We start from the raw sequence: 23,709 nt of genomic DNA, 5'->3' as shown, positions 1-23,709 counted from the left end.
ACAAGGTGCTAGGGGGGCTGCGGTGCCGTGGGGCTTGGCGGGGGGGATCAGGAGTCCCCCGCGCTCTCTCCTGCCTGCAGCCGGGGTTCTGGCTCGCTGCCGGGCGGCTACAGCTGTGGGCTCGGCAGCGCCGCTACGCCTAGTGCTGCAGTGCAAAGCAGCAATGCGGACCGCGGCAGCCAATCAGGAGGCAGGTTTAGCCGGGCCGGCCCGCGCCCCGATGGGGCTGGCTGAGGGGGGCAGATTTCAGCGAGGTCTGGCGGGTGGGGTCTCTGCCTTGGGAGCCCCGGGCTGAGGGGCTCAGCTCCTGGATTCGCCACGCTCCGGGCGAGCAGGGGCAGGAAGAATAGCCAAGCAGAGCTCACATCACATGGGCACAACCTGCTTGGCCCCCTTCATGGCTCTGTCTGCCCCCATGATGCTTAGGGGGAAACTGAGGCACAGAGCGAGGCACTGACTCAGCTAAGGCTGCACAGCAGAGCCGGGAGCAGAACCCAGGAATCCTGCCTCCCCAGTCCGTTTCTCCAACCCCTGGCCAAGGGCCCACTCGGGCTCTGTTTTCCCTTGTCTGGCTCCAGCCCAGTGGCTAGCACGCTCCCGGCTTGTCCTCTACCTGGGGGCGGGCGAGAGGGGGTGCGTGGGTGGGAGAGGCAGCCAGCCAGGCCAGTTAGCGTTATCTTTGCTGGAGTGCTCCAGCGACTGACCACAAGTCAGAACTGACCACTCTTTAACGAGCTGCGGCCAGCTCCCTCGTTAATCTAATTACCCATCCCTTCCCTCAGCCCGGGAGGGAGCGTAGTCTCCCAGAGCAGCCTTCGCTCCGCTCTGCCTGGGCAGAGTTCCCCGACTGGGCGGCCTGTAGGTAAAAGGAAGCGTGCTCTCCGGCAGCTGCTGGCTCGCTGCGCTGGGTGCGCGTGCCGCTGCTTGTGCCACCGCACACGCTTGTGCACACACTTGGACATGGGAGCGCGTGGGCCGGGCGGGCACCTACAAGCGCTGACCCCCCTGCCGGTACTCTAAGCGCTCTGCAGTCCACACAGAGCCAGGGGCTTTACCGAGGTTTCATCGCAATGGGCCCATGTCCTCCCTCCCCGCAAATGCGCTGGTTCCTTGAAGGACGCCAGGCTCCAGAGTTAAACCTTTGCCGAGTTCCCCCCTTCCCGTGGAGTTTGGGAGCTTAGTGTCCTGCTGCTCCTTTGACACGGCGCGGCTCTGCGAACACGACCCTGGGGATTTGCAGACCTCTAATGAGTTGTTATCTCCGCTTTGTGCCGAGCAAAGTGGACATGAATCTGAAGCATTAATCCTATTAGGTACAGTTCACACTGTCCCTTGTTATCCTCCGCGCTTCAAAATTGTTCCCCTACCCGCCCCACCGCTCCGGGGCACAGGGGGCGGGCTGGCTCGCCAGCCCCGGAAAGCCGCGGTCACAGGTTCCAAGGCCAGGCTGACCTCCTGCAGGGCTGCAGGACTTCCTCTGGGCGCTGGGGAAAGGGATAGAGCAGCTGGCGACTCGTGGGCACCCCCAAGCCAGCGGTGCCGTGGGGTCTAGGCCTGCTCTTTGCAGATGGGGAGAGGGCCTGGAAAGAGGAGAAAAGGCAAAGAGAGAGTGGGGTCTAGTGGTTAGAGCCGGGAGAGCTGGGAGTCAGGACTCCTGGGTTCAGAATCCAGGCTCTGGGAGGGGACCGGGGTCTAGTGGTTAGAGCCGGGAGGGCTGGGAGTCAGGACCCCTGGGTTCAGAATCTGGGCTTTGGGAGGGGGGTGGGGTCTAGTGGTTAGAGCCGGGAGGGCTGGGAGTCAGGACTCCTGGGTTCAGAATCCGGGCTCTGGGAGGGGACCGGGGTCTAGTGGTTAGAGCCGGGAGGGCTGGGAGTCAGGACTCCTGGGTTCAGAATCCGGGCTCTGGGAGGGGACCGGGGTCTAGTGGTTAGAGCCGGGAGGGCTGGGAGTCAGGGCCCCTGGGTTCAGAATCCGGGCTCTGGGAGGGGACCGGGGTCTAGTGGTTAGAGCCGGGAGAGCTGGGAGTCAGGACTCCTGGGTTCAGAATCCGGGCTCTGGGTGGGGACCGGGGTCTAGTGGTTAGAGCCGGGAGGGCTGGGAGTCAGGACTCCTGGGTTCAGAATCCGGGCTCTGGGTGGGGACCAGGGTCTAGTGGTTAGAGCCGGGAGGGCTGGGAGTCAGGACCCCTGGGTTCTGAATCCGGGCTCTGGGCGGGAACTGGGGTCTAGTGGCTTAGGACAGGCAGCCAGGATCTGGACTCTGTTCCCACTTCTGGGAGGGGATTCTAGCAGTTACAGCTGGAGGGCGGGAGTCCAGGTCTCGTGGGCTCTATTCATGGTCTGAGCTCTGAGCATGAGTCTCCCCTGCTCTCTGGGTCGAGGCTGGCGTTGAGCCGGGCAGGAGATGCAGACTGGCTCCCTCCCTGGTTAGGGGAGTGCCTGACTCTGGAGCAAGGGGGACGGCGGTTAGGGCTGTCACCTTGGCCTTTGAGTTGCAGGCTCCTTGGTGAGAGTCCCTTAGGCCCAGAGGCAGTTAGGAGCTGACGTACCTTTGGGCCTTTGTCTCTCTGTGCCTCAGTTTCCCCCTCTATAAAATGGGATCCTGCCTTGCCTTGGAGGTTATGAGTCGCCTCAGTGATGGGGCCAAGCAAGTGCCTCAGCTAGATTTGGCTTTCCCAAAGTCTGATTTGGGGCCAGGCAAAATTCCCCTCCGCACTTGCACTTTTCCCCAGCGTTCAGGTTCCTTGGGATCCAGGCCCCTTCTCCAAACCCTTCAGTCGGGTCTCCGAGTCCCCCTCCGCTGCCTGAAACTCAGCCTGGCTTTTCGGTTCAACTCCTGGCAAACCCAGCAGCCGCGACTCTGCAAGGAAAAACAAATCTGGCAGCTAGAAGGAGAGGCAGCGTGGCCGTGGCAGTAAATGGGGCAAACAACTGCTTTTGTCCCTCCCCAGAGCTGGCTGCATTTCAGTACTTGGTGAAGTTACGTACACCATGTGTTTGTAGGAGAGAGAGGCCTAGTGGGTAGAGCACTGCATGGGCACTCAGGAGACCTGGATTCAATTCTCTGCTCTGCCGCTGGGTGACCTGGGCAGTGACTCGTGCCTCAGTTTCCCCATCTGTGAAATGGGGAGGGTGATCCTGCGTCCCTTTGGGAAGCATTTGGAGATCTGTGGAGGAAAAGTGAGTTTCTGGGCGTTGGCCGAAGAACCACGTGAAACTCCGCCGTCCTTTCAGCCAGCCCCGCGAGCAGCCTCTCTCCCTCTGAATTGTTTCAGATTCCACGTCTGCCTGCGGTTTCCTATTCCTTGTACCTCCCAGGCGTTGTGCGGTTTAACATTTCTCTCCCGCCGAACCTTGCATTTTTCACGTGGGGGCGCTGGTCGGTTTGCGCTGCCTGAGGTTTGGAGAGGGACCAGGTATTTTAAGAGTCAGAGGCCCCTTCCCGATCTGGCTGGCTTGTAAATAACGCAGCTCACCTGGCTGACATATGGCTCGCCGCAGGGAGTGGGGGAGCCGGGGGCAGGGGCCTGGCTGTGGGTTGGGGGTTTTGTGCCTGGTCTGCAGCGGAGTGTGAACTGGAAGAAAGGCCCCCAGATGCTGAGCTGGGAGCTGTCTGGTTCCCTCGCCTTTGGCCGCCTTAGTTCAGAGCTGGGCTTTGAGGGCGGGTGGATTTAAGTGTGGATCTGAGCAACAGCCCTGGAGGAGACGTAGCTGCAAGAGAGGAACAGGCTGGTGGTTACAGCGGGGCATGGGGAGCCGGACGCCGGGGTTCTAGTCCCAGCTCCGGGAGGGGAGTGGGGTCTAGTGGTTAGAGTGGTGGGCGTGGGGGCTGGGAGCCAGGATTCCTGGGCTGCATTCCTGCTTTGGGGATGGGGTGGGCGCTAGCACTGACTGCCTCATGCTATGGGCATTTGTGGACACACAGCGAAGGCAGGAGCTGGCTGGGACCCCATGGGTACCCCCGCTTCCCCCCGGCCCGTGGGGTGGCCTGTTCCTGTCCCCATTTCCCTCTCACACCCAGCAGGGGCCGAATGGGGCGGCCCTGCAGTTGGCAGGGGGAGCCGGTGACCGATTGCCTTAGGCCGGGGCCTTGGGGGGCAGGCTGAGGGGACAAGGTCAGGCGGGGGGCTGGCATGTAGGACAGGCAGACTGAGGGGGGGAATAGGGGCTCAGGGGTGCAGGCTGGGGGGGATGGGGGCTCAGTGAGGACAGGCTGGGGCAAACGGAGAGACAGAATGGGGGAGGAGGGGACAGGACAGGACCTCTGGAAGACAGTCCAGGGGGACCCGCTCTTCACCCAGGAGGACTCGTGGGCCAGGTCAGCTCAGAGCAGGGACACAAGCTCCTCTGACCCTCCGCGATGCCGGCTAGTGTGACCGTATATGTGCTCGGGGATCCATAGAGATGACTGTTGCCTCCAATGCAGGGGACGGGGATGGGGGCCCTGGGAGCAGTTGCTTTAATAAATGAGGGGCCTGATAGCAAAACATCTGAGAGCCACCGGTCTAGTGGCCTGCTCCCCGCACTGGTGGTTAGAGCAGGGGTGGGATGCTGAGAACCAGGACTCCTGGGTTCTCGGCCTGGCTCTGCCCTTGGCTTGCTGTGTCAAGCCTTCTGCCTCAGTTTCCCCCTCTGTGAAAGGAGATCATGGTGTTTTCAGGTGATGCCAGGTGCCGTCCATTAGCGCTGGGCGTGGTTGCTTAGAGCCCTCAGGAGTCACAGAAATGCTGATCAGGAGAAGGATTCAGTAGCCAATGGGATCCTGCCCAGGCCAGCATCCCCCCAATGGGCCTCTGCCCCACTCCACACCTGAGAGGAGTCCGCCGTGGCTCTGCCCAGGAATACCCAGGGAAATCCATGACCGACCCCAGGCCATGGCTGCTAACGAGCTCGCCCGCTCCGCTGCCTTAACGAGTGACAAGGTCCCCTGAGCTCAAGGCCCTGACCCGCCACCTAACCCATATTCTCAGCGTTCGGCTGGTGGGCAGCAGAACCGGTGTCCGTTCTCCTGTGGCGAGCAACACATGTCCACAGCTGCCCGTGAATGCGCTGGTTCTAGCCCCACTTGACTGGCTGCGTGAGCGTGGGAAGGGTGGCTCTGTCCTGCCTCGGTTTCCCCTTTGTAAAATGAGGATACCTCCCTCCCCGGGTGGAGCCCTGAGACTGCTCTGGTTTTCACTAGCAACTGAGGCTCACACGGTGGCCCCCACATCTCAGCTTTCGGTGCCGCTATGGTACCCGGTCGGCCCTGTAGGTTCCTCAACGCCCTCGGCCCCTCAGAGCACTTAAGTTTCTGCCTGTGGGGCCACACGCAGCAGCCTCCCACTAGGCCAGGCTAAGCCCAGGGCAATCCACAGCCAGAGGGCCGGGCAGGCCAAGGAGCACCTAGCTCGCCTGATCTGGCAGTGACCTTGGCGTGTTAGCGCTGCCCGGGTCCAAGCTGCCCCTCTTAGTCTGATGGCGAAGATGTAAAGGGGGCTCCAGCTCCGTCTCGCCTGTTCCACGGTGGGGAAATAACGACACAGGCGATGGAGCTTGGCGCCTGGATCCTGCGTCACCCGTCCCCATGGGGCTGCAGAGTCAGGCTCACGCGCTCGTGACCACCACCCCGGAAGTGATTCAGAGCAGCTGGATTTGCATATGCAAACCAGCCCCCCCCCTTCCCACCCCCACCATTGCAGGGCGACTGAGCTGAGACCCGGGGTGCCTCCCGCTGAGCCCAATAAAAGGGGGTTTAGCTGCCGTCTCGCTGCGGGCGGCGTTCCTGGGACTGGCACTTCCCGAACCTGGGGAAAGCTTTATTTAGCTCCCTCGCCGCCCACGGCTCGGCCCGGCACACGCCGGGGTTATTTTTACTTTTGTTTGGCACAGCCGGCCAGCTGAGCTCACCGGTTGGCCCGTACCGGTGTCAGCATTAGGCTTAATTGCAACCAAATGAATCATTCTTCCTGGCTTGATGAGATGTCCCGGTACCCGTCTCCCGTCACCCCGGATTCTCCCAGCCTCCTCCACCCCCGGGAACAGTGGCACGAAGGGGGTTGGCACCTCGGTGGGGAGAGCGGCCGCCACTTTTCTTCGCCCGGGGACAGGCCCCTTGTGCCGCTCCCCACTGTACCATGTCAGTTTCCATTTTGCAAGAAACCGGACGAAAGCCAGGCTCTCGCAGCCTCGAATTTGGGGAGCTCTTGGCTGACTTTTTCCGAGACGTTCTCCCAATGACCTTCTCGTGTTTTTGTGAGCATGGGTCCGCCCCCGGCGAGATGGAAAAGCCATTTGCCTTCCATTTCCGAAATGGCTGGACTTCTTTATCCCCCTCCGCTTCCCCCTTATAGAAATCTACCCCCTTCCAGAGCAGTGTCTTTTTTTACTCGGTGGATTTGGCATCTCTGTCTCGACCCGTGGCTTGACGCCTGGCTTCATTTTTCATCCTTTTCTTTGATGGGTTTTTTTTTGAAGTTACTATGCAAAATTGTAGGTGAATTTTTTCCCTTATATTTATTTTTTTTAAAGCGCCTTCTGAAAGCGAGACGCACAGCGCCAGCTAGTGCCGGGCACTGAGTAATTGTCTAGTGGCTCAATCACACCTCTTTGCCGACACCCCTCAATCCTGAGCCCCAGACCCCTCCCCATCCTGCTCTGCAGACGCCCCTCAGTCTCGACCCACCAGCCCCCTGCCGTCCCAGTTCTAGGGTCTTCCTGAGCAGAGACGCAAATAATGCCGACAGTTTTCTGTGCTGTGTGCAAAGCGGGTGTTAGCTGAGGTGCGACAGGTCCAGGGCACGGCCCTGGTGCATGGAGCAGTTAGTGCGAACGTCTGGCCCGAGCTCTGCTTTGCTTTTGTGGTTCAGGCAGGGTGGTAGGTCAGAGCTGTGGCGGCCAGAGCCCAAGTTTGGGGCAGTTTAGAGTCCAATGGTTCGGTTCGGACCCCGCTCAGTGGGAGATTTTAACCAGGCCACACGTGCCCAGTTTCTGCGTTTGTTCCAGACTCAAATGGGAGATCAGGTGTGTGGTTGAGCGGGAGTAACGGGGGGACTCAGGGAAATGTGGCAGAAATCCGGGAAACTGGCACCAAACTGTCTGCTTAGCAAAGGGGCTGCGTCTCTCCCTGCTCTGCCCGTGGTGTCTGGTCAACCTACCTTGTGCCCAGGCCTGCGGCACCCCACGACTAACCTTCTCCCCGGAGCGTCCGGTCCCCGGCTGGGCCTCGCAGCACTGTTGGGGGGAGGGAGGAATGGGGGGGGGGCTGGAGCAGTCGGGAACATTTGAACATTTCGCGCTGTGCTTCCACCAGTGAATTGGGCTTTGCCCAGGTGACTTTTTCCCTTCAGACCTGTCCAGGCTTCGTTTCGTTTCATCCCTCCCTGCCCGGGGCGGAGTTGGGACTCCCCTTCCGGTCCGGTTCTGGGAGAGGAGTGGGGTCTAGTGGTGAGAGTCCGGAACTGGGTGTGAACCTGGAGCGGCCGGGCTGGATTTGGTACGGAGTCGCTCAGTTGTACCAGCGAGCAGCGCCTGTTCCTAGCGCTGCAATTGGATGGGAGCTGCCCTGGGGGTGACACGGGTTACAGCGACCAAGGCTGGGATTTAACGGGAGGGGGCAGAAGAGGGGCCAGGCGGGGGCGCCTTCTCCTACAGTGGAACAGCTGGGACTGCCTCTGTGCCTGGCGAGGGGAGAACAGAGACCCCCTCCCCTCTCTGGCAGACACCCCATCAGACACGGGCACAATCAGACACAGGTGCAGTCGCTCGCATGCAGCATCACACGGTCACACTTGCTCTCACACACACCATTATGGGCACTATCGCATGGTCACGCTCACTCTCACCTGCACTATCACGGGGCACTATCACACGGTCACACTCGCTCTCCCACGCACCATCACAGGAACTATCGCACGGTCACACTGGCTCACGCACATGCACCATCACGGCCACTATCGCACGGTCACACTGGCTCACGCACATGCACCATCACGGCCACTATCGCACAGTCACACTGGCTCACGCACATGCTGTCATGGGCATACACTGTCATGGGCACTAACACATGGTCACACTCGCTCTCACACACACCATCACGGGCACTATCGCACGGTCACACTTGCTCTCCCACGTGCTGTCACGGGCACTGTGGCAGGGGCACACTGGCTCTCGCACGCACACGTCATCATGCACAATCCATTCACACGCACAGTTGAGCACTGTGACACTCTCGCAGGCCCAGTCTCACGCAATCAGGCACAAATCTTTGCATTTTCGCACACACCGTTGTGTCCAGTCACACAATTGCACACAGTCCCACCGGGGCGGGCTCTGATCGACAGCAGTAGAGGTAGATGGGAATGTTTGGCGGGGTGGATCTGAGCTAGGAAACGGGGGATGGCGGGGGAGGACAGGGCAGCTCCTGTTCGTTCCCCCCAGGCCTTTCCTGCGTGTTACTTTTGAACAAAACAAAGTTTGCAAAGTGATTTAAAATGTTATTTAAGGACACCTTGGCTCCTACCCAAACCTGCCCTGTGGAAGCTTGTGGTTACAGAGCTAGGAAAGATGCACTCTCTGATTTTCCTCTGAACTTAGAGGGAAACAGAGAAGGCGGCCTCCCTTTCTTTACCAAGGGCGAAGGACCGAGATGCAAAGGGGCCCCAAGCGGAGGCCACTAGGCATTTCGTGGGCCCGATTTCCCCCCCGGGGAGGGCGGGGAGGAAGTTGGGGTGGGGACAGAGCAGCGAAGTAGGCTAGATTTGTGGTTATGGCTCTGTCCTGGGACCTGAGAGATCCGGGTTGAATTCCTCCTGTAACCTACCAGTGAGTGGGTCTGGCAGTTCCCCCCGCCCCGCCCTGCAGGGAGGCAGCGTGGTCTAGTGAATGGAGGTTCTGGGTTCTACACCTGGCTCTGCTGGGTGACCTTGGGCAACTCGCGTCCCTTCCCCACGCCTCAGTTTCCCCAGCTGTAAAAGGAGGATTGTCAAGGGCTTCGAGATCACCTGCTGAAAAGCGTGGGGCTATTCCTGCTGCCTGAACTCAGCCCTAGCCCTAGCGAGTGTCCTGAGTCTCTAGTGCCCCCACCACCTCGCTCTGACTCTTGTGATTGGATGGGGAGTCTCGCACGCCGTGGTGTTTTCCTTCCAAACCCGGCTCGGGGCGTCATGGCAAGAGGCCAGTTCCGCAGCTTCCCCTGCGGGAGGGGAGGGAAGTTGGTTGAGGAGCAAAGCTTGGGAGTACGACCCCTCCGAGATCCCGAAGCCGGCGGAGAACTCTGCCACGTCCTCAGCCCCACGCTCCCTCCGGCCATCAGCTGGCAAGCTTGAGCCGTTCCACACAAGAGCCCTTCCCGCCCTCATGCCCCTGGGCTGGCCGGGCGATCCTGCACAGGGGCAGGCTGTGGTTTAAATCCCTTCCCTAGGTGAAGCTAGAGAGACGGACAGACTGACCGGCGGACACGGTGGGGTGGGGCAAGGAGCGAAAGAGGAAAGTTTGGCAGGTTAGACCTTGAAATTTGCCTGTTCAGCGAAGTCTCCCTTGCGCTCTGTTATCCCTCTGCCGGCCAGGGAAGGGGTTTCTAGGCCGGCCCGTAACAGGGCTGAGGGGAGCCCAGAGCTGGTGTCCTGTAGCGACCGTCCCAGTTCCTGACCCCTCTGCTGAGAGCAAGATCCGTTCAGCTAGCGGTCCCGATACCCCCCTCTGCCCTCCGAGTCGCCTTTGTCTGCTGCAGTCTGGGTGGGTGAGCAGGGAGCTGATCTGGGGAACCAGTGGCAGTCCTGGCTGTGGGGCGGATCCCTGGCCCTGACCCTCAGTGGGACAGAGCTGTCGGCACTTCTGTAGCGGCTGCTGACTGCCTTGCCCCAAACCTCCCCCTTCCTTGGCCCAGAGTCACCCCCAGTGCCCCCTTTTCCGACCCAGCTGAGAGGGGGCCAGAGTCTCTGCAGAGTTTGGGACCTGGCCCCCTTTGTTCCCATGGAGCAGGGCCAGTATCCTGGGCACTGCGGCTTCTTCTCGCCCTCCCAGCATGGGTCGGAGAAGGAAGCCGGGCGGGTCGCCCTTCCAGGCCAGGCCAGTTGCAGCCCTGCTTTTCCTCTCTCCTCTTCCTCCAACTCCTGCCGGCTCCTACCTGCTCCTGTGCCCTGTCTCCCAGCGGGAGGAAGCAGAAGCATCCTCTTCGCAGGCCTGACAGAGAGCACATTTCCTTCCCGTGTGTGTGTCTGTGTGTGTGTGTGTGCACGTGCCCGGCTGGCTAATCAAGGCCTCAAATGTAGGGAATTTATTAATAATAAAAAGAAGTGATATTAAGATTTTTGTGATAGAATTGAAGTGAAAAGAGATTTGATTTGATTGTTTTCTGGTGACAAATGGTGTGTGTGTGTGTGTGTGTGTGATTTTAAACATTCTCCTGCAGCGTTTGCAAAGTCCAGATCTTGCAATTAGAGACAGGTGAAATGTTTTGGACAAAACTTTTTTTCCCCTCTGAAAAATGCAGATTTGGCACAAATTCACATGGGTTTTTCCATTTTTTTTGTCAAACCCCCCCCACCACAAACATGCTGAAAAAGCCAAAATGTTTCAATTTCTCAGTTTGCAATTTCCTTCCATTTTATCGTTAAAAAACACTATTTTTCTGTTTTTAGAAAGCTCAAATTGAAATGCTCCGTGCAGGGGGAGGGAGGGATTTGTTTCAGTTCGATTTTTCAGACTTGTCCGTGAATGTCAAAATCCGTTGTTCACAAAACTCCGCTGCCGTGTTGGGCTAATGCAGGAGAACCTGGGCTCCAGGTGTAGCTGCCCTAGAAATGGGTTGGAGTGGGGGGAAGGACAGAAAGACACACCTGGCACCGAAACTGACCAGCAACAAAAGTGCAACTGACCAGCCCTTGCATGAGGCGGCAGTGACGTTAGCGGCCTCAGTGTCTGTTGTTCTACATCTCCTCAGTTTAGGTTCTCGTCCCGATGCCTCTCACTCCGTTGTCTGGTGGAGAAATAGGGTTTACCCAAGCCGATCTGATTCCAGGATCCAGCGCCTGTATTAGCAATTATCTTTAGAATGCCTTTGAGGGGCAGCTTTTCCAAATTGCCTGAGGGATTTAGGAACAGACAAACAAAGATGTGCCTGAATCCCCCAGGCAGTTTGGAAAATCTTGCCCCCAGATATCTGTGGAAAGTGTTCTGGTCTCAGCTCCCAGTGGCTAGCCTTTCAGAAGCGGTGTGTGCGCTCCTGAGAAAACCCAGCCCCGAGGGTCCCAAAGGAAGCTGCCGGGGATGGAGCAGTCTGGACTAATCAGTCCCTTAGTTCAGAGCTGAGCCCTTTTGATAATCTGCTCGGGTCCTTGGTAACCTCGCCCTGCGCTGCCTGGATGCGAGCCTGGGCAGGCAAAACCTGATTACTTCCCGAAGCTTTAGGACTTGTGAGAGCGCTTAAAAAGAAGGGTTGCTCCAGAGAGGAGAGGCTGGTGGGGTGGGACGAGGGCTGGGGCTCTGGCTTTGTATCTACCAGGGCCAGTTTTTCAGAAGTGGCCGTTGAATTGGGGAGGGGGGCTAGACGTGAAGTGCCGCGGGTCTGGGTTCTGGACCTCCTGAGCACCCCCAATTCTATCTGAAGCCAGAGGGAGCTGTGCCCACCCCCCACATTTCCTGCCCCAGCTGCCAGTGGTGCTAGCCATGGAGGGGGGGGGGGGGAATTTTGGAAGGAAAACCTGCAGCAGATGAGACCTTTGTGGCGGGCGCCGAGCCCAGCGAGCTGACAAATAACAGCAAGGGCTTGCTCTGAAACGGGGCTGCCATTGAAATCTGAGCTTTGCAGGGACTCGGCACCGTTCCGGATCCCCCCTTTCTGTGGGCTTGTGTGCGCGGCCATGTCACCCACTCGCTTAATTAGGCCCGTGGGAACATTCGGACCAATTCATCTCGCTCCCGGGATGCACTGGTGGCCAGTTTGGCCTCACCTGTGCTCGTTCATTTGCCAATCTGAATGTTCCTTCCAAAGCCCAGAGACTCCCACCCCACAGATCCATGGCTTTGGGGTGCTTTTATCCCGCTATGTGGGAGAGAAGAAATGGGAAGTTGATTTTTTTAAAATCGGGATAATTCGCCTCCCGCGTGCCGCCCGTGGGCATGAAGTCAGTGCTGCTTGGTCCTGGGAACCGATGGCCTGTGTCTCTTTTGCACCACCGGAGGGAAAAAAATAGCTGTAGATCTCACGAATTTGCTCTGGGATCCGTTTAATGCTGCAGTGGAAAGAGATGCAGAGACAGAAACACGTGTGTGTGTGTATCAGATGATCATAGTGTGTGTGTAGTGATCGATTGGGGCTGTGTGTGAATCAATCAGTCATTGTGTGTGTGTGTGCTGATGAGGGTGTGTGAATCAATCGATCGATGTGTGTTGAGTGATCCGTATGTGTGGGGGTGTATCCGTCAATCGCCCAGGGTGTGTACGCTGTATATAATCTGTATATATGTAGGTATAGTTCATATAGGCAAGGGGTGTTACCAACGAATGACTGAAGTTACGTTGCAGAGTCGGTAAGAGGGGTCTCATTTTCCATATGTGCCGAGCACCTGTTCTGGGGATGTGAGATCCCTTGCTGGAGATCATGGCAGCCAGTGGATACCCATTTCTGGAAGCTTTAGCCCCCCATGTCTGTACGGTGGCTAAGAACGCACAATAAAGAAAGGACAGTTTTTAGAAAACGCAGGTCCTGCTTAACGCAAGGCTCAGGAAATGGCAAACAGAGCCCTCTGTACTGTTGGGTTTGTACTGTCTGTCTTAAAAGCGCTTCCCTGCTAGTGGTTTTTGCAGCGTTTTAGGGTGATCTAGTGGCTGGCAGGCTCAGGGTAGCCGTGTTTGTCGGTGCCGCCGGACTCCTCGTTGTTCTAGTGGCGTGTTTGGATGGCACCTCGAGATGGGCGTTTGTGATGGCTCAGTAGGTGTTTCTACTTGCAAAACTCGCTGCCACTCGCAGGTTTTGTTCTCTCGCTCTGTGCCAGCTCCTGGAAACGCGTGTAGCGCCGACAGGGATCTCTGGGTTTAGACCAGGTGGGAAGCTGGCCCCATTGGCTGCATTGGCCTCTGCCGGTTTACCCTAGCTGGGGATCTCTGCCTCTTTCTCTCTCTTTCCCTTTTCTCGGCGAACTTCCCCTCGGGTTCTCTATGCGGAAAGTGAGACACAAGCAAAGAAAATGACAAAGAACTTTAACGCCCCCGCCCACCAAAAGTCACTTTTCTCATTGACATTCCAGTGCTTAGATCTTCTGGCTCGATTGGTGGGAGGGGAGAAAGTTTTCCAGACAGGAACCTGCTGGCCTAGGTTCTAGGAGGTGAGCAGAGCCCTAAAGCAGGCGGATGGGAGGATTGCATTAAACACAAATAATTCCTGGCTGGGGGGAGGCAGGGTTAGTGTTGATACAGGGGAATCGGGGATCCCTGCTAGATGAGGTGCCGCAGGCATCGTCCATGGGGCTGGGCGGATTTGAAAGAGAGAGCGATGCGGTGGGGGGGTCCCAGTGCCATAGGAGGAAACGCAGGGGCTGCAGAAGAGATGTAAACCCGCAGTGAGCTCTGCTCCTGGGGTCCTGCCTTGCGCGATTAGCGCACTCCTGTCCTCGGGGGCGGGGGTCCCAAGGCAGCAGCCGTGAGATTTTGCTCCATGAACTAGAGGAGGTGGGAGCCTGGCCCTGGCCGTGGACTGGCGAGAGAGCGGGCAGAGTGCGGCCCAGCGCGGGCATGCGGCGGGCTGCCAAGGAGAAGGCACCATGCTCTGCTTTTCACTCTTCCGATAGGTGCGGTGCCTGAATCTTCATGCCCAGCGGGGCACTCGAGGGGCTCTCTTTCTAGAGCCTGGCCCCCTACCCTTTCTCTTTCCTTCTCTCGTCTTCTTTTCCCTCCTTCCGCTCGCTCTCTCCTGTTCATTTGCGCCCGTGGCCAATCTGTCCCCAATCCCAGTGGGGCTTCTGTACCCCACCCCGGGCACCAAGGGGCGAACCCCCCCAGGCTCCAAGCTGTGTATTCGCAGATTGGATCGGACGAGCACTGGGCCCAGGGGCCTTTCCCCAAATCCCCTTCTCGCTTGTCCAGCGGCTAACGTGGGTCCTTTATGGGGCACGTTCAGCATCCCCAGGCCGAAGCTCGGTTCGTTTCTGCTCATGATTTTGTTAAAGTACCAGGGCTGGAAAAGGGATTTTGCAGCTGTGCACGTTAACCTAACCCGGTCCCCAAAGGGAAAGAGAATGCTAGGCATTTTAGCTCGCTTTCTCTCTCTTGTCCCTTCTTTCATCGTTTTGTTCTTCTTTCACACTCATCCCTTTGTTCGTTCTGTCTTTCATTCTTTCGAAGTCACCCTCCAATAATTGACATGTTTTGTCCTTATTAAAACCACTCCTCCCGCCCCACCTAAGCACATAATCGATACGTTACTTCTCTACAGCTTCCCGGCTTTGGGTTGCGGAGGGCCGAGATCGGTGCTTAATTTGTAATGAAAGAGGTGCCGGGGCTCTGCCCTGGCAAGCCCTGGCACACATTAAGAACTGGCCATGACAAAAATCCATCTTTGTTTCTTTGCGGGAAGATGGGCCATGCCCTGGCCGTATAGCCACCCAGAGAGGAGCAGAACCACGGATTGCTCTTTAATGGGGGTGAAAATGTTTGCGTGAAATCCCCCCGGTTTATAACCTGCAATTTCACTCTTGCTGCCAAGTGTTAGGGGCTGCGTCCGATTCCTCCCCTCCCTTTGCAGTGTGCGAATTACAGCCGCGGGGCCGGGGCCTGCTGTGTGCTTAAGGCCAAGAATCGTTTCACGGAACAGGTCCCGCGAGGAACGTTTCCTAGCGTGGGGTTGTGGCCGTGGGGTCTGGTCCATGACTTCTGGTCAGTGGATGTGGCTTCGTTCCCCTGAGCTGGGCTGGGTGCCTGCGCGGTTGAGTTTCGGGAGGGTTTGTTTTAGCAGAACAAAGGGCCAGATTCTGATTTTAGCCGCACGGCAGCAAGTCTGTTGCCGTCCCTCCAGACGTACCACCGGGGAAGCAGAGAGCAGAGTCTCGGGCCCTGTTCCCACTGGAGAAACGCCGGATGGGAGTTACTATAAAATCCGGGGGTCTTATAGGTGTCACTGGCTTTTTTTTTAAGCAGAACTCCCACTGAGGGAATGCCACTCGCAAGGAGACGGCTCAGAGTGACTGTAAAAATACGAGCTGGGTCAGTGTGGAGTGTTCTCAGACGCCTGGCGGAGTGCAGGGGCGCCAGGCTATTCTTGTCAGATCCCCAAAGATCTCTGGGCCCCTGACTTCCACGGATGAGGGTCTGGACCCGAGGGACTTAGATACTGAAATCCCGTTGACTTTCAGCAGGGCTTGCGCTCCTAAACTCCAGGTTCTTTCAAAGAGCTCTCTCCTAGCTTCTTACACCCACTGAGGGTCTGGCCCTACAGGCTCCAGTGCCACCAGCCTCTTTAGCACTTGCCTAGCGTTAAACACATGAGCGGGCCCCCTCTGCGTGCGGGAAGGCAGGCCTGGCTTTCGGACTGGGTTGAATCAGGCCCGTGGTTTGGTTTTGCAATCCCGGTTGCTGAGAACCTCCGATAAGACCTGTAAAGTGATGTGCTTTGAATCTGTGTAGCAAGCAACCTGCCCGGCCCAGGTAATCACCCTGGATTGGCCTTTACAAGCCAGTCCTCAGTGGAGCCTTCGGTATCTCCGAGGGTTATTTAGACACCTAATTCCCCTGGGAGGATCTGAGCCGTTTCCCCTCTGCAGAGAGAATTGCACAGGTTGTTGGGGGGGTTTAAACAGCTGCTTTACGTTGAGGGTCAGGCGTGTGTGAGGAGGGCTGGGAAAATACCTCTTTGGGAAGGTAAAGCGGCTTCCGAGGAGCTCAGCTCAGCCGTGTTGCCCAGTACCAGCTGGAGAGAGAGGGGCTGGGTCCGTTCCCAGCCCTGGGACAGGCAGCTTTCCCTTTTGAGTTTCAGGCCCCGTGTTCCAGGCCTGATTTCCATAGGCCGACGTCCCTGCCTGTCTGCTGCAAAACTCCAAACCTCTGCTTAAAACAACAATTCCTTCAGCTCCTGTTGGCCTCTGGAAATAAAGGGGTCAGAATAAAAGCATGAAATGTACCTACGGGGGGCCCAATCCTGCATCCATTCAAATCGGTGGCAAAACTCCTCCTGATTTCGCCAACTACAAGAGCCAGACTTGGCACCGGCCGTATGTAGGGCCCGATCCCGAGCAAACATTTACACGTTACTCCCGACAGGCCTCCTCGTGGGAGTAACGTAGCAGCCGGGGATCGGGCCCGCAGCCCCCACCGCGGTGCTGGAGCGGAGTGAATTATTCTAATTTGAATCCAAATGTGGTTTTCGGTGAAAAGCGAGATTTTCTTCCCCTCCCTTTGGCGTCAAGCGCTGGGCTCTGCCTGGCGGTGAAAGTCTGTGATGATTTGGGGGCTTTTTGTAAGTGTTAGAATAGATTTTTTTTTTCTTTTAAAGAAATGTTCAAGATGGGGATAATTAAAGTGTGAGAAGTAAATTGCCCCTGCTCTTTCCCGTGGCATGCATTGTCTCCTCCAGCGTCGGCAACTTCTGCCTCTTTTCGGAGTGAACTCCCCCCCTTCCCCGTCTGAATTTTATTGCAGCCTGAGTTACAAATCCAGCAAACTGGCAAATGCGAGTAACTCCAGGCGTCCTCCTCCGCCAACCTCTCACCTTCCTCCCCGTTTAGACACGAATTGGCTTCTAGCTGTGGGCTGCAGACGGCCTGACGCACGGGCTGGGCAGTCAGGATTTTTACCCGCGGCCCCTGACTTTTTTTTTTGTAATGGGATACACGGGCAGAATATTAAATGAAAAGCCCCTGAAGTCCGTCAGGGCTGCTGGCCAGCCCCCGGGCTGCATTCCCTGCTCCGGGCGCTGCCTTTCAACATTGGTTTTTAAGGGGCGTCTAAACTGCAGCAAAAATCTCGCTCTGTATTTACCCCCCGGAAACCTGTAACCAACGCCCCCACTTTCCTGTAGCTCACAAACCACCTTCTCCACCGCCGTTAAAGTAATACGGGAAACTTCTCCCTGTGCTTATGTGAACCTCGAGTAATCTGACCCAGGATCTGTCGCATGATCTATTATTATTTGCATAATATGTCGTCAAATCTGCTTCATACCTTCCCTGCCTTTTGTACGGTTCCGGTGTTGCTCTATTCCCAGTTTTGGGAAGCCAGGGCAGGTGTGGGTGGGGTGAACTGAGAATGGGGTTAGGAAAAAGGGGAGAGAAAAGACCCAGTTTTATTTCATTAAAATGGGTCAGATCCTGCTATCACCGGAGTCTCTCCGTATTCCCATTCCCTGTCGTGGGAGCAAGGATGCAGATTTGGAAAGGATCTGCAGTGGTGGTTGGTTTTAAAGAATATTTTTTGAAATGAATATATGTATAAATCTGTCCTTCGATCAAAGAGACTCCGGAATTTCTCCCTTTGTTACATTTCGGAAATCGACGGGAACTTTTCACTGGCTTTGGGGGGAGTTGGAATATTTCCCTCCAGCTGAGTATTTTTATCAGAAAAAATAATCTGATGGCAAGTGGCGAGCAGCTGGAAAGGAAAGAGAATTGGGGTAAATCCGGCGTGGGGTTTGGCTGGATTTACACTGGCGTCCCTGGAAAAGGTTCGCCTCCTTGCATCGGTGGGGTCGGAGACATCTGCCTCAAGGATTTTCCTGCGCACAGCAAACAGACACAGCGAAACGCTGTTGCATTTCCAAAAGAACCCCCCCGCCCCCCAAAAAAGGTGCTGGCCCTGGTCTCACCACCTGCGCCCCAGCAAGGAGAGATTTGCTGTCCTGTTTTATTTTTGTCAGATGTTTTCCTATTAATGAAATTCCTTTTTTCCCCCTTTGGTGGCTGTGAGTTTCCACTTGCCAAGCGGTTCCTTTGCTTAGTTTTTACAGAAATAAAAACTTTTTTTGTCGCTAGAAGTCGAGCTGGCTCAGGAGGTGTTTGACTGTCAGTGGTCCCCCCCCAACCCCCCCCTCGGGGTGAGTGAATTAGAGCTTGTGGAAACAAAGGGCAGACAGAGCCAACAAGAGCCAGGTACAGTGAGGGCATCTGCTGTTAATGCGTCCCCCAGCTCTGGCAGTGCCCCCCGCTCTGCCCTGCAAACCCCGCTGCTGTGCCAGCACTGGGCTCCCCCCTCCAGCTCTGCTGATGCCCCTCAATCCTGACCTTCAGCCACCCCCCATCCCAGTCCTTGGCTCCCCCTTCAATCGGTCCCTGCTTTGCCAGCTCTGCAAGTGCCCCCCATCCTGGCCTGCAACCCCCTTACTACTTTCGTCCTAGATCCCCTCCTCCACCCGGCACGCCCTGACCGATTGCACCAAACTCCTCGGTGCTTTCCTTATCGGCACAAAAGAACCCTCTGATAATATAACGCCCGTGATAATATTTATCGAGGTCTCGACACCCTCCGAGCCCTTTACAGTCGGTTTTAACTGGGCACGGATGATGAGAAGGGCGAACTCTTTTTCGCTGGTCACTTGAGCAGGGCTTCCCGGAGCCTCTGAAAGTCAAAGTGGGCTTACAGACCCATTGTCCTTGGAGCTTCAGGCCCTGCGGGGATCTGTACAGTGCGGGGTAGGGACCCCCGGGCGGGTTGAATCCGAATCAGCGAGAGCCGTAATGACCGACGGGGGGCCAGTCGGCTTATTTTTGGGGAGTCCGGATCCTTCGCTGCAGTTCTCGCCACTGTAATGGTTAGAGAGGCAAACGGCACGTTTAAACAGGGGAAGCTGTGCAAGTATTTGCAGGTGCCAGGGGAAACTTCAGCAGCTCTGGTTGCTGGCTGGGCCCGAGTCCTCGCTTCTCCGCTTCCGTTCTGTGCTGCTGGCGCTCCGTCGATTGAAACCTCCGATTTCCCTGTTCCCTGGTGGTTCCCTCAGCGTCCGGGGACTTATTCCTGGTGGACGCAGGGGCAGCCAGGAGCAGACAGACTCGCGTGTGCACATGTGCAGAACTGAAGCCCCCAGAGCGGACGGGTACAAGGCACTCCTTGTTAGCTGTGCTCCCAGCTGGGCCCGATCCTGCAGTCCAAACGCGGGCACAGCGCTGCGTTGAAAGAGAGTTTTGGCTGTGCGCGGAAAGCAGGATCGGGGCCAGCATGTGGCACTCCAAACTCCAGCTGTTCCTCTCCTTCACAAATCTGGTGGGGTTTTTAACTCTTCTTGGGCGCTCCAGCTTCTTCCCTGCGTTTGCCTCCAAGCACTTGGCTTGGTGTTAAAATCATTTATTAATCTGTTAAAGTTGCTAGCAAACAGGGCAGTGGGACCCGCTGCTCTTTCGCCTCCGCTCTGGAGATGGCGTTTTGCTGTTGCCAACAGTCGCCCAGCAAAAAGAAAGAAAAAAAAATTAAATCCACTGCAAACCAGCCCTTTTCTTTCATGTTATATGTGCAGATCTCCCGGCCCAAATCTGTGCTCTGCATCCCGGGCAACTACTTCATTTCCCCTTCTACAGCTCTCGGCGTTGTTTGTGTTCTCTGCTCAGACATGAAAAAATATTTGAATGCGGGCTCCTTTTTTTTGCAAATAGAAAACTGAAAGGGCTAGTGAACCATGATTCAAGTGTCTGAGGGGAGCCTCTTTCTTTCTTAGCATTAATTAACTCAAGTTCGTTAGGACATTGAGTCTGCTGCACAGTTTTCTCTTGTGCGGACTAAATCGGGTCAGAGAGGGAAAATCGTACCAAGCAAACACTTTGTGTAGGAGCAGAAGAATGCAGAGAGAAAACAGAGCGATATCATTATTACACAGCGGCAGATTTGCATGCGTGGGGTTTCCTAGAGATATAGTTGTATGGGACGTCCGTACCGTAAGGCCAGACAAACTCATGAGGCCTCCTTTGGAAGGGTTGGAACTGGACTCTGGCTTTTGAAGAGCCTTGGGGCTGTTGGGGAAGCAAACGGGGAGAGACGCTGAAGGAAGGAAAGAAAGAAGCTCTCCTCACAGGCCTGTACCAGCCCAGCTCTGGGAGGGCATTTTTTGCACCAATGGCTCAGGCTGTCGAGAAAAAGACGTGTTCGCTTTTAATCGGCGTTGTGGCTGGGGAGTCCACAGCTTCTGGGGAAAGGGGGGCAAAGTAATTCCAGCTCTGAGCCCCCCGAGCGGTGGTAGAAGAGATTGGCAGACTCCCTCTAAACTACCTCCCCAGTACGTAAGGGGCAGATGTCCTGAGCAGGAATAAACCCCCTTGGTTAGTTTATAAGTCAAGCCCCCCCCCCCCCCCCCCGCTGCAAAAAAAAAGTTTGGCCTCAGTTTCTTAAAAGCCCCCCCCCCCCCCCATCACTGCAAGTGCAAGCCGCAGACCAAGGCGGCGCAGGTCTTGCTCGCACTGCAGAGAAACGAAATTTATGTGCTATTCATTCACTGGGGCAATAGTTTGCCAGGGTGCCAGTGACTGTTTCTATGGCAACGCCGAGAAAGCTTGACATGCCGCTGCTGAAAAAGAGAGAGACCCAAAATGAAAAGAGTGTGTGTGTCGGGGGGGCGGGGGGGAGAGGAGATAAGATCAGGAGTCAGAAAGTTTGACTTGGAGTTATTAAAACTCATAAACTATCTCCCAGGCCTTGGAGATCCCCCCGCAGCCCCCCCACCCCCCGGGAAGAAGCAGGAATCGGGAGTTTGCTGGCTGTAACCCGGTTGGGAGGGGGCGGGGGGGGTTAAAAATGACCCCGTCTTTGGGGGGGGGTGAATTGAAAAAACTCCTATTTCGTAAAAAGCTTCCAAGTTCCGCAGGCGTGGGTCGCGCGGGATGAGCTTAGCTGGGGGCGGCAGAGAAAGAAATGCAACGCCCCCTCCCCCGACTGTGTCTGCATGTTGGGGGACCAGGGCGCACCCCCCGCTGGGTGGGACGTCCAGCCAATTGGGCCCAGTCCCACAGCCAGCTCTGGGCGTGCAATCGGGTTCTTTTCCCTAGCTGGATCTTGGCCTTCCTTTTCCCCTCATCCTTTCTTCCCACTTTCCTCTCTGCCTCCTTCCCAGGCCTTCTCTTCCCCGTGAAATCCCTCTGCTGAGCCGTGCCTCTTTTCTAGTCTCTTCTGCTCTACTTCTTTCTTCCTCGGAGAGAAGCATTTCTAATAAGCTGCCCTCTTTGCGGCTTTCGCTACCAGCTGCGGGTACCAGGGCACAGAACCCAGAAAGACTGAACCTCCAGCCCGCCGCACCGGCCGCTCGAGACCGCTGCCTAGCATCGGTGTATTGACCCCCCCCAACCCAGGGGGGTGCCTCATCCACGCCCAATGGAAAGATAGCCTCCCCTTGGGCGCAGTTCTGCATGGCAGGGGCCCCGCTCAGCCGTAGTCCATGTGTTGGCAGAGCTGTTTGGGGAGTTGCCCCATAGATGGCGGTGGGGGTTGTGCTTAGATTGGGGACCCTCAGTGGGTTGGCACGCAGGCCAGTACTTCTGCCCTCTTTCCTCTGCCCCCCTTCCTTGAGAGACTCCAGTAACGGTGCTGCCGTGTTTCAGGTTGTTACTGCCGTCCACGGGGGTATTTTACCCACCCCTATTCAGCACCGGAGCACTGCAGGGCCCGGCAGGATGGGGGGAGGTACGGCAGCCATCGCCGTGGAGGAGAAAGCACCCGACAGCCCAGCGGTGGTGGCGTGTGCCTGTGGAACGACGGGAGGCTCTGCGCCGAGCAGGCCTGTTCCCGTGGCACGGCGAATTGGGGCTGTCACGTACCCGAGTCTCTTTATTTTATTTTTTTTAACTCACAAGGGTGGCCCCAGGCCAGCCCCACAGATGCCAAGCGATGCCCGCCCAGGCCCATTCCCGAGGGGCGCTCTGAGCGGGAGTCGAGCCCAGTAGAGCGGGCGGCTGGCTGGAGGCGAGCGAGCGCCCTTAGAAAAAGACTCTTCATTTCTCGTTGTCTCTCTCCAGCTTTGCTCTGGGTTTTCTGTTCCTTTTCTCCTCCTCCCTTGCCACTTTCTCGTCTTCTCTCCATTGGTTTCTGTTCCATTTTCTTTTTCAGCCCTTGGGTTTCTCCTTCTCTCTGTCCCCCCCCACCCCCCACTTTTTATTTCCATTTTTCTTCTTTGGCCCCTGCTTTCTCTTTTCCTCCCCCTGGCTGTTTAGTTTCCATCTGATATTCCCCCACAAAGCCCGGTTGGCTGCCAGCACCTCCTTTCTCCCGTTTGCTGGGTGCTTTTACACTCAGACTGGGCGTTAATTACACATTGACTCTGTGTGTGTGTGTGTTTTAGATTTAAACGCTTGTTGTATTTTCCTGATGGAAACCATCCCCGAGCAGGGGAAGGATCCCCCCTCAGAGCAGCTAGGAACCAGTAAATCCCCTGCCGTAAGCGAGAGCCCTGGAGTAGGGTCTAAACCCTGGTGACTTGAACTCGGAATAGTTTCTTCTTGGAGAAAATAGTTCGTTCTTTTTTTTCTTCTTCTTCTTCTTCCTCTTTCGCTTTCACTTTTTTCTTCTCTCTTTTTTCTCTCTTTCTTCGCTCTCCTCTTTCTTTGTAATTTCCACACTCTCCCCCCCTCTCTGGACTCAGCTTTCGTGCCTCCATGGCACCAGTCCACCGCCCCCCCCCGCACCATCTCTCCAATGGAGGAGGGCAGGCAGGAACAGGTATTTTGTAACACCACCTTTGGCTCCCCCGACAAAGCAGGAGGGTGGGAAGGGGACAAGACACCTTTGTCTGGCTCCCCGCGGGGCGTGCCGCCCAGGTCAGGGCTTGGCCACAGGTGTAAATGCAGGGAGGCCTGAATTTCTCCCCTAGCAAACTGCGTGTTTTGGCTTTCCTGTGCGTTGTGTACAAGGAAAGGATTGGAGCCTAGGGATTGCCGTACCCTGCTCTACTGGGCTGCGGCTAGGTTTGGGATTGGGGGCGGGGGGGAGACGGGGAAATGACAGCCGTCGCCCCCCACCTCGGCCCTCCCCCACAATCCCTGCTCTCACTTCCTTGGCAGCCTGCTTGGGAGCTGGAAAGCTGGCAGCAGGGCCTGGGCCTGCCTGCGGGCGTCGGGGATAGAGCTGCGGCGGGTTAGCCAGTGTGCCGGGCCCGCTCTACCTGTCACCGGAGCCCTGCCAGGCCGGCGGGTGCGGGGTAGGGATGCTGCGGTACTACGGCGACAGCGGCCGTGTAAGTGCTGGATGGATAGATGGGGGGGCCATGGGGAGGTTGGGACCGAGCCCCCCACTTTGGATAAAAGAGCTGCTATTTCAGTGAGCGTCGCCTCTGCTCTGCGCCCCCTCGAACGCCTGGATTTACAGCCGGGTGCTGCCTGGGGGCGCAGCCAGAAAAGCCCAAAAATCGGGGCCATTTTTTCTCTCTCCCCCCCATTTGTTTCTTTTAATTTTCTCTCCTCTCTCTCCCCCCCCCCCTTCGGGTGTATTCTTCTCTCCTCCACTTTCTCAATCTTCCTGTTTCTTTTCTCTTTTCAACCCCCTCCTCTGGCTGTTTCTTTCCCTTCCCTTCCCCTTCTTTTCTCCCATTCCTCCTCTCTCATCCCTTTTTCCTCATCTTTCCCGGGTGCCCCTTCTCCCCTCACCTTCTCCTGCTTTCACGGGCGGCTTTGCCATTCGATGCAGCTGAGCGTGCAGCACAGACAATAAATAGTCCTGCCTCGAAAAGAGGCGACGTCGGGAGGGATCGTCTTTAAAAGAGACTAGCTTGGCATTGGAGGGGACTTTAAAAATATCGGAACTTTGCACACACACACCCGTCTCCCTCAAAAATAAGATT

At 56.7% G+C, this 23,709-nt stretch overlaps 1 protein-coding gene across 8 annotated transcripts in view; it reads left to right on the top strand.

The window, feature by feature from the left end:
• NFIX (nuclear factor I X) overlaps positions 1-23,709 on the top strand; it is a 144,357-nt gene that overhangs the window by 44,477 nt on the left and 76,171 nt on the right. Inside the window, exon 1 of one of the 8 annotated variants that reach the window (XM_054012716.1) lies at positions 22,745-23,106. The exons of the other annotated variants lie outside the window; for them this stretch is intronic. Coding sequence (XP_053868691.1) covers positions 23,077-23,106 — 30 coding nt within the window. The 5' untranslated portion in view covers positions 22,745-23,076. Of the gene's footprint in view, positions 1-22,744; positions 23,107-23,709 lie in introns of those variants that run through there. 8 annotated transcript variants of the gene reach the window in all.

The sequence above is a fragment of the Malaclemys terrapin genome, chromosome 23, assembly GCF_027887155.1.
Source record: "Malaclemys terrapin pileata isolate rMalTer1 chromosome 23, rMalTer1.hap1, whole genome shotgun sequence".
Taxonomy (NCBI): domain Eukaryota; kingdom Metazoa; phylum Chordata; order Testudines; family Emydidae; genus Malaclemys; species Malaclemys terrapin.
Note: the sequence above shows the minus strand (reverse complement) of the source record. Positions and strands in the feature narration are given on the sequence as shown.